Source organism: Elaeis guineensis, chromosome 3 (assembly GCF_000442705.2).
Source record: "Elaeis guineensis isolate ETL-2024a chromosome 3, EG11, whole genome shotgun sequence".
Lineage (NCBI taxonomy): Eukaryota > Viridiplantae > Streptophyta > Magnoliopsida > Arecales > Arecaceae > Elaeis > Elaeis guineensis.
The window spans coordinates 127,596,295-127,606,944 of NC_025995.2; the positions used below are offsets into that span (position 1 = coordinate 127,596,295).

At 49.3% G+C, this 10,650-nt stretch overlaps 1 protein-coding gene across 1 annotated transcript; it reads left to right on the forward strand.

Moving 5' to 3' along the window:
• Positions 1-1,010: 1,010 nt before the first annotated feature.
• LOC105040205 (uncharacterized) lies at positions 1,011-1,724 on the forward strand. The gene has a single exon (XM_010916629.4). It carries the CDS (start codon positions 1,064-1,066, stop codon positions 1,415-1,417), a length of 354 nt encoding a protein of 117 aa, XP_010914931.1. The 5' UTR covers positions 1,011-1,063; the 3' UTR covers positions 1,418-1,724.
• The last annotated feature ends 8,926 nt before the right edge of the window (positions 1,725-10,650 follow it).

The window sequence follows — 10,650 nt, forward strand, 5'->3', positions numbered from 1 at the left end:
CCACGTATTAACCATGGAGGATGATCACCACACATGCAATTATTGTGAAAATAATTACTATTCATTGCGGGACCCTCTTCTATAAGTATCCTCTATGAGTAGAGAGAAACAAGAGACCATCAGATAAGTTTCTTGAGTCTTTCGAGCGCTTTCATTCTTCCATTCTTTTCTCATCCACCGTTCTTATATTTTTATCTAATTTTCTCCATCGAAAAAATTTCAGCCAAAAAACCTCACCTTCAACTTAAGAGGATACATAATCTGAAAAATATTTTTATATCATCAAAAAAATGTGGAAAAAATAGCCGCTATAATTTTTATTATATTGTGGGCGGACGTTTCCGGTCACTGGGGCGGCTGGAAAATTGAGTTGCAGCCAAAACTGGATGCCATCGCCCGTGGACTTTGAAGAGGGGAAGCCGACTGTTCCTTTCGATTTATTTGTACACGGCATCTTTGGGAAACCTACCATTCCTCCTCATCTGCTGCTGCAGCTGTTCCTTTAAACCATCGCAACCGTCCATCTATTCCTCCGGCCCGTCTTAGCTGCAAGAGAAACATGGTGATATGGATGGACGGGCGCAGATGCACGATCCCAGCCGTTTTCAAAAGGGACGGGTTTTAACTTGATGGGCACGTGCAGGAGGCTGAAAAGCACGTGGACGCCCCTGTCGCTTTCGGACGGACGACGCCAGCTGCACCATCTTTGTCGCGAGTCCCGGCCCCGGCGGAGAAAGCAAAGAAACCGGAACCAAAATATCCCGAAAATAAGATTGCCGCCCGAAAAATTAAAAACTTGATAAAACGAAGAAAGGGTAGATTCGACTTTTTAAATCGCGCACCGACCAAGATGCCTTTCACCCAATTCCAAAAAGCGCAACCAGCGGAGGGTTAGGAAAAAAAAGCGAAAAGGTGCGCCCCAATCCACCGCTAGATCATGGCCACGTATACCTGACCCCCTTCAATCTTATCCACTCCCACTTTAAAACCTCCCCATCCGGCGTCTCTCGCTCGGTTCTTCCTTAACAAGAAACAAAAGAAAAAAGCGAAATCAAGACGCAAGATGGCATCTGGTCTGGTTCTCTCCTTCCGGCCGGCCGTGATCCGTGCTTCTGCCACCCCTGGAGGCGACCGGCGGTCCGAGGGGAGCGGGCGGAGAGGAGGTGGCAACTGGTGGGCCCCGCTGTTCGGGTGGTCTTCGGAGCCGGACTACATCGACGGTGGCGAGAAGGAGTCCGAGGCTGTAGAGGGGAAGCGGCGGCGGCCGGTGCGGCGGTTCGCTCCGTTAACGGAGGAAAAGGCGAGGGAGCTACGGATGAGGACCATGGAGACGGAGACCTTCCACGACGTTATGTACCACTCGGCCATCGCCTCCCGCCTCGCCTCCGATCTCCCGCCCCGCCGAGCCGCCCACTAGTTTGTTCGACTATATTAAGTAATCCCTTTTCTTAAGCATTAGCAAATTCGTCGACTATGATTGATTATTAGAAGGAGAAAACCAAGCCCCTCTTTTTTTATTTTTTTTCTCTTTCTTCTTTTGTATTTTCTTTGTACATATGAATGGAGGAATGATGCTCCTCACGGGAGATCGTTCTTTTCCTCTGGTGTAGTGGACCTTGGTAAGCCACTTTGAGCCGTCTGATTAAGATCGGACCTTTGTCAGGTGTCGGGCTTGCAGATCCGTCCTGCTGGAATCTTCTTTCTGCTGGATGTGCAGTTGAATCTCTAGCCGTCTGATCTAGATCTGAAGGTCTTTTTTTTTTTTTTTCCGTTAAAATAAGCTATCGGATAAGCTCTCAGTAATATTAGGGCAGCTATCGGATTGCAGGCCTTTTTCAATTGTTTTCGGCTGCCCCGTTTACTTGGGGGTTTGGAGCACGAACCTTGTCCAGATTACTTCTCAACTTTCTGTCGATTATTTGGCCGACGCAATTATTTTGAAAAGAAGGATTTAGAATTGACATTAATTTGGGGAGAAATTTTCCATTTTCGTATTCCTTGATGCAATCTCCACTGTCTTAATAAACTGTCGACGAGATCCCTATCTTTTACATTGGAAAACATGGCAGATTAAAGGGTTAAAAAGGTCTGATTGTCCCGGTTAAGTGTTAAAATTATGTAGGCATATCTTGTATTTAGATTAGCACAGACTATAGAGATAACAGGGTCTTTTCAGTTTGTTGGGCGTAGGGTAGGATAGAGACGGAATCCCCATGGATTTAATTTTGATTATATCTCGGTACATCTATTTGGACGAGATACGTTATTTTGGAGATGTGAGTGTTTTTCTAAAATTATTTTTTTTATATTTTATAATTTTTACGATTCAAAATAATGAATATCTTTGTCTTTTTCTGTTCGTAATTTTTTTTTTAATTTAAAATTTTTTTATATAAATTTTTTGTATTTACACCGTTCTTTGTCTTTTTAATTTTTGTTAATTGACGCCTTGCTACAACTTTTAGGGGCCGTTTGATTGTCTTGTCTTCAATTTAATTACAGAATGTAATTCAATAATATATAATATTAATTTATCAATAATATAATAATATTAATATTATTTTAGTTACAAAGATAAGGATACAACTGGTTGGAGACGTGAGAGGATCCCTTCTAAAAGAGATTCTTCAATTGTAAGATTTCTTGCAGTCAAAACTTGGATCGACTTTGAGAATTTTAGTTACAAGTTTGGGAGTTCTTTTTAGTTGAATTGGCATGATTGCATACATCTAAATACTTACATTGAGCACCTACAATGAAATTGTAGTCAACTACAACTGCAGCCTGCCCACTGTAGGTAACCAAATAGACAACTTCAAAGGCTTGTCCTTAGGAAGGTCAGGTTCAAATCCTGAATCTTCTTGCTGAGGGGGGGTGCATTTACTGTTTGGACTTCAGTAGACAAAGCACTCTGTAAGTCGGAATTATAAAGACAAGCCTCATGCATAATCTGTGGGCCATTTGCCACTAGAATTTGAGAATTCTTTGTACCTCCAAGCAGCCAACCACCCCTTGCTACCGTTCACATAATATGTGGGATTCCCGACTTGCCAAATTCACGGAAGCATAAACACAATGAGAACTTCTCAAAATTCTCCGTTACAGCATGATTAAAGTTAATAAATGAACCAACAGACGGACACAGTGCCGGTACACATGGAAGAGTTGTTTCCGGTCAGAATTTTCCCAAATATTGACAATATAAGGGTAAGTCTTTTGCAGCCTGGAACATTGCAGAAAGGAAGGCATCAAGCATCCATCCCTTGCAGGGGATACAGCAACACCTTCTTTCAACAGTTTTACAGCAATCCAAATGAGCATACAACAGCTCTGAACAACAATCCAAACAGTTCTGGAATCTGAATCTGAAGAGCAGGGTATTTTTCACTAGGTATCATAATCATTTAGATGAGCAAGTGGAGAATTCTGGAAATGTGCAGCACTTGCTATCAGCAAATAAATGCCAAATCATAGATCTTCCTTGCTTCATGGATCAACTATCTAAACTTGCTTGTCTTAGCGCAGACATACCTCTCTAATCAAACTTTTGAATCAAAATATACCTACAACTCTATATAACATGCATGTAGTGCACCTGAAGAATCACCAAGATGGAGACATTGCTGCTGATGGAAACATTAAACTTTGATCTCATATTTCTCTTTTTGCTTATCAGTGGATATTTTGCCTGGAACAAGCCCTAAATTCCCGCTACAAATATTTTCTGTTCCAACTGCACATGTAAAAGCAGCATACGAATGATTGCTGCTATTCCAATTATGAAGTATACAACATGAGGTGAATGAAGAATAGGAAATTTCTTTTCTGAAAGGACTGACAACATACAGAAGCTGCAGCAACCTTTCTGGAGATAATGTGCTTCTTAACGAGCAAAAGCATGTATTATCATTATTTCACTCATATAACAGCAACTACCAGTTCAACAAAAGGCAAGAAGATGGGACACCAGTATACCAACCAGAGCTCATGTCAGAAATATTTTTCATATGATTGGAGAATCACAGGGCAGAGCAGAATCTTCAATCAGTAAGATGAAGAATGGCCATTTAAAACAGCTCTTATTTCACTTGCTCTTGATATCATACAAATCAGTTCTGAAAGTATATTAAGGATAAGCAGAAAGCATGAATATACTTGAAAATCCCTGATACAAGACAAAACTTATCATAGAAGAAAGGAAAGTATATATGTGAATTACTAGAAACCATAGATTAATAAACAGATCGAACATGAGAGTACAACACAAAAAAAGTTTATTGTCACATAGACAACACACAGAAATGTAGAGAAGTTATGATGTTCTACCTGAAACATAATGATATTCACATATTCTAGTATGCCTGCACTATTGTCATTTTGTGATTGTACGAAATTAATGGAAGTCTGAAACAAATTTATCCTCTTCAACACCAAAAGATTAGTCTACCTTATTTGTTTTAAGAGTAGCTTTTAAGTGAGGAGGATGGTTGAGGTGCCCCATTGACCAATGCAAATCTAAGCACAGGAACACGTATGCAATATAAATAATAGAATTTATAACAATGACGAAGTGTTTTATTTTTCGTTTAAAGAAAAAAGCCCAAGATAAAAAAAAAGGGGTCTAAACTAATGGGAAAAATCAAAATCTAATTGCGAACTTGCATAGTAACTTGCTACTCCGATATCCATAATGGTATCAATCACACAATGAGCAACTGCTCAAGAAGTCACAGATTAAAACTATACATGTTGGGGAATACCGACCGACCTCACTCATGCCGACTCATCGTCGGGCCGACCGATCGACGGCTACCGACCGACCGACGGCTATCGACTGACCAAGGATACGTCGGTCGGGCGGACCTTTTCCGCTCCCCCAACCGACTGCACCATGGAGTCCGATGCCCGACTCCTGCGGCGTGCCTGACTGACTGTCGGAGGGGCCCTAATTTCCACCCGACGCCCCTCAGCTGGCCGCCGATCTATGGTCGGTCAGCTCCTCCAATCGCCGTACTACTGCCAGAGACTGTCAGTCCTGACAACAGCATGCGGCACTGCCGCCTAGGGGCATTATCCCCCTAAGGCATGGGTCAATCCTGACGATTTGACAGCCCCACGGCGATTTGACACATTTACGGCGACTCTGACAGTCTCCAGTGAGTTGGCAATTCTTCAATTGTCCGCGCCATTAATGACGGCGCCATACCACGCTCCACTATATATATCGGGGAAGGCAACAGTGCTAGAGGTCCCTTCGAAACTCTGGGGCTTGCCCTCTCTCTCTCTCTCTTTCCCTCTCTCGTTAAGCTCCTTGTTTTTTTCTCACTGTTGCCTAGTCTGCTCTCTGACTTGACCGTCGGAGGGTCCTCGTCGGAGCCATCTCCGGTCAGTGTGGACTTTCTTTTGCAGGTGCTCGTTCCCGGCGACCAAACGACGAGGGGATTGGCCACAACAGATTGGCGCGCCAGGTAGGGGGAGGTCTTAGTGCTTCGTTGACAGCACCAGGGATTATAACCCCCACAGAATTTAAGATGACAAAGATAAGAGCTTAGCGATCGAGGGTCACCGGATCGGCGAGGCGCTCTTCCCGCCGGGAAGAGGCCTCTCCTCCACCCTCCGCAGTGGAACCCAGCTCTCCGCATCTCGCGGTGACCACCGAGGTGCAAATCACGGTGATCGTGCGGCAGATGACCGTGCTGACGGACGCGGTCAAGAGCCTCCAGCAACAGCCGATCCGACAGCCGCCTTCACCGGTCGGACAACCGGCGGCGCGCCCGATGCCCTCCAGGAGCAGCCGCCGACACCCGCATCGGTCTCCGTTGCCTCCACAGGAGCACCTACCACAGCGCTCCCACCAAGAGGAGGAGGGGCGGCCACGGTGCGACGCCCATCGATCCCGACGGCATTTTTCTCCCAGCTAGAACGAGCAAGGAAGGAGAAACGCCCACGAACGCCATCCGCCTCTCTCTCGGACTCTTCCGGAGACTCCACTCCTGGGATCTCCCAGCACCGACGGACGGATGACTACGAACGCAGGTTCGAGGAAATCGACCGTCAGCTCGCACAGCTGCAGGTGGACGGGCAGAAGTCTTCAAACGACGTCGACTTCCAGACCGTCCAACCTCTCTCCCGACTCATCCTCGATGAACCGATCCCAGTCGGTTCAAGATGCCGCATGTGGAGCCTTACGACGGCTCCACCGACCCAATCGACCACCTGGAGAGCTACAAAGCTCTCATGACGATTCAAGGGGCAACCGACGCTCTCTTTTGCATCGGCTTCCCCGCCACGCTCCGCAAAGCCGCAAGGGCATGGTACTCCGATCTTCGATCGAAAAGTATCCACTCCTTCGGACAGCTCGAGCACTCTTTCGTGGCTCACTTCAGCACCAGCCAGAAGCTGCCACGAACGTCGGACAGCCTTTTCTCCCTCAAATAGGAAGAAAACGAGACGCTCCGACATTTCATGACGTGATTCAACGCGACCACGCTTGAGGTCCGGGACCTCAACGAAGACATGGCTATCTTGGCCATGAAACGGAGGCTGAGGGCATCCCGGTTCACTTATTTCCTAGACAAGATCCTCCCCCGGATGTATGCCGAACTATTGGAGCGCGCGTACAAGTACATGCGCGCAGACGAAGGAGCCTCCGACCGATGCTTGACCGAATTCAAGGGCCCGAAGGAGAAGCGAAGAAAGGGTCGGGACCCCACCGAACCTAGCGGGCCCCCGACCGATGGTCGGGTCTCACCCCCGCGACGGAACCAGAGGTCGCCTCGACGACAGACCCCAAGGCCGACACACCCTAGGTATGACTCCTACACTCCTCTCTCTGCTCTCCGTGCGCAGATTCGGATGGAGATCGAGGAGGAAGAGTACCTGCGACGGCCTTCACCTCTGAAGGCAAAAAGCCTCGACCGATGGAAGTACTACCGATTCCATCGGAGCCACGATCACAATACCGAGCAATGCATCCAACTTAAGGATGAGATCGAAGCTCTCATCCATCGAGGGTATCTCGATAAATTCTGGAGGAACCCGCCGACTCAACCAGTTGCCGACCGACGACCCCAGCCGACTGAAGAAGTGACGACTAATCAGCCAACGGCCGGAGTCATCAATATGATTTCCAAACGACTAGGCCCGGGGATGTCTGCTGGAGGGGAGCCGACGAAGAAGCTGTGCCCGGACGACGTAATTACCTTTACAGAAGAAGACGTTCGGGGCATCCAAACTCCCCACGACGATGCTGTTGTTGTCTCGACGACATAGCGAACTATGATGTAAAAAGAATTTTTGTAGATAATGGAAGTTCAACGAACGTTTTGTTTTACTCGACCTTCTCCCGGATGCGACTATCAACCGACCGACTCAAGAGGATCTCTACGTCCTTGTTGGGCTTCGTCGGGGATGCCGTCACGACGGAAGGAGAGGTTACCCTGCTCGTGACGGTCGGCACCGAACCACGACAAAGCACGGTCCACTTGACTTTTGTGGTCGTCCAAGTGCCTTCGGCCTACAACGCCATACTTGGAAGATCCGGACTAAATGCCCTCAAGGCGGTTGTCTCGATGTACCATATCCTGGTTCGGTTCCCAACCAAAAATGGAGTCGAGGAGATGTGCAGAGACCAACAGCTCGCTCGCCGATGCTTCCAGATCTCCGCTCAAAGCGACGAGTTGAAGGGCTCCCTGATGATCGACAAACTAGACCAATGGGAGGAGGAAGAGCGGGGCTCACCGGCCGAACAGCTCGTTCCAATCCCGATAGCAGAGAGCCCCGACCGAAAGGTATGGGTCGGGTCTCAACTACCCGACCCAGAACGACAACGGTTGGCGAAGCTGTTGAAGGCCAACGCCGACATATTTGCTTGGTCGGCAGCAGATATGTCGGGCATCCCCCCGGAAACGATAACGCACCGACTCAACATCGACCCGACGATGAGGCCGGTGAGGCAGAAGAAAAGGTCTTTTGCTCCTGAAAGACAGAAGGCCATCGACGAAGAAGTGGACAAGCTGCTCGAGGCGGGCTTCATCAGAGAAACTACATATCCCGATTGGCTCGCCAATGTTGTCATGGTGAAGAAAGCCAACGAAAAGTGGAGGATTTGTATCGACTACACCGACTTAAATCGGGCCTGTCCGAAGGACAGCTTTCCACTTCCAAAGGTCGACCAGCTGGTGGATGCGACGTCCGAATTTCGACTGCTTAGCTTCATGGACGCTTTCGTCGGGTACAACCAGATTTGGATGGCGTCCGAAGACGAGGAGCACACTACCTTCGTGACCCCCAAGGGCCTCTACTGCTACCGAGTATGCCCTTCGGGCTGAAGAATGTCGGCGCCACCTACCAACGACTTGTCAACAAGGTCTTCAAAGACCAGATTGGGCGCAACATGAAAGTATATGTCGACGACATGCTGGTGAAAAGTGCGCAGATTTCGGATCATGTCCGGGATCTCGAAGAAACCTTCCACACTCTATGACGACACCGGATGAAGCTGAACCCGACTAAGTGCACCTTTGGAGTAACCTCGAGGAAGTTCCTCGGGTTCCTCATCTCGCAGCGGGGAATCGAGGCCAACCCCGAGAAAATCAAGGCCATCATCGACGTGCGCCACCTGAACACCAAGAAGAAAGTCCAGCAGTTGAATCGAAAAATTGTCGCTCTCAGTCGGTTCATCTCTCGATCGGCTGAAAGGTGCCTCCCGTTCTTCAAGACTCTGAGGCAGGCGAAGGGCTTCTCTTGGTCGGATGAGTGCCAATGGGCCTTCGAGGATCTGAAGAGGTACTTGGCTTCCCCGCCATTGCTTGTGAAGCCGGAGGTCGGGGAGACATTGTATCTCTATTTGGCCACCTCCCCCGAGGCGGTCAGTTCGGTGCTCGTCAGAGAAAATGAGAGCCGGACCCATCAACCTATCTACTATACCAGCAAAGTACTCCACAGCACTGAGGCTCGATATTCGAAGACAGAAAAGATGATTTTCGCCCTGACTGTCTTCGCACAGCGACTCCGCCCATACTTCCAGGCGCACGCCATTGTGGTTCTCACCAACCAGCCCCTGAGGGCGATATTGTGCCGACCAGACACGTCAGGACGACTGGTAAAGTGGGCGATGAAGCTCAGCGAGTTCGACATACAGTACCGACTGCGACCTGCCTTAAAGGCTCAGGTCCTGGCCGACTTCATCGCAGAATGCCTGACGGCCGATCGAGGGTCGGAAGACGTGGACCTCGGGCGAGACGCGGCCTCCAAGCCTGACCCGGTCTCCACCTGGATACTGCACATCGACGGAGCTTCAAACGCTCAAGGGAGCGGGGCTGGGTTCCTGCTCACCAACTCGGATGGGGTAGTCACCGAGTACGCCCTCTGATTCGACTTCAATGCCTCCAATAACCAAGCCGAGTATGAAGCGCTCCTCGCCGGCTTGAGGATGGCCAGGGAACTTGGGATCGACAGCCTCAGGGCATTCTCCGATTCTCAGCTGATCATGGGGCAGGTCAAAGGCGAATTCGAGGTGCGAGATCCCGCCATGGTAAAATATCTCCAGAAAGTAAAGGATCTCGCGACGTGCCTTGGGTATTTTGAAATCTCCCACATCCCCAGATCGGAGAACGCCCGGGCCGACGCACTCTCCAGGCTGGCGACCTCGGCTTTCGACTCTTTGGGCCGGACGTTCGTGGAGAATCTCGAGCAGCCGAGCATCAACAAGGTCGAGGAGGTGCTACAACTGACGATCGAACCGAGCTGGATGGATCAGATTATTCGGTACTTGACCGACGGGATTAGCCCTGAAGATTCCACGGAGGCCAGGTGGCTCCGATAGTCGGCCTCCCAATATGTGATCATGGATGGCCGACTCTACAAAAGGTCATTCTCCCTTCCCTTGCTCAGGTGCTTGGGGCCGACCGACGCAGATTACGCACTCAGAGAAGTGCACGAAGGAATCTGCGGGAGTCACTTGGGGGGCAAATCCTTAGCCTACAAGGTCCTGCGGCAGGGTTACTACTGGCCCACCATGAGAAAGGATGCGGCCGAGTTGGTCCGGAAGTGCGAACCATGCCAGAAGTACGCCAACGTACAACACCGACCAGCCAGCCAAATCACTCCTATTGCCGCCCCATGGCCCTTTGCTCAATGGGGGGTCGACATCCTTGGTCCTTTCCCTCTGGCATCGGGCCAGAGGAAGTTCATAGTCATCGCCATCGACTACTTCACCAAGTGGGTAGAGGCCGAGCCCCTGACGCAAATTACCAAGTGGAAGATGGAGGACTTCGTCCAAAAATCCATCATCTTCAGGTTCGGATTGCCGCATACCATTATCACCGACAACGGGCGACAGTTCGACAACCAGGACTTCAGAGACTTCTGTACGAGGTTTCACATCACGCCCCGACTAACTTCAGTCGGGCACCCACAGTCCAATGGCAAAGTCGAGGTGACCAACCGGACCATACTACACGGGCTCAATACCCGACTGAATGAATCCAAAGGCCTCTGGATCGACGAGCTGAGCTCCATTCTGTGGGCTTACCGAACGACCCTCCGCGTTCCGACCGGAGAGTCACCTTTCAGTTTGGCCTATGGGACGGAGGCGATGATACCACTCGAGATTGGGCTGCCATCTACCAGGGTCGAGCAGTATCAAGA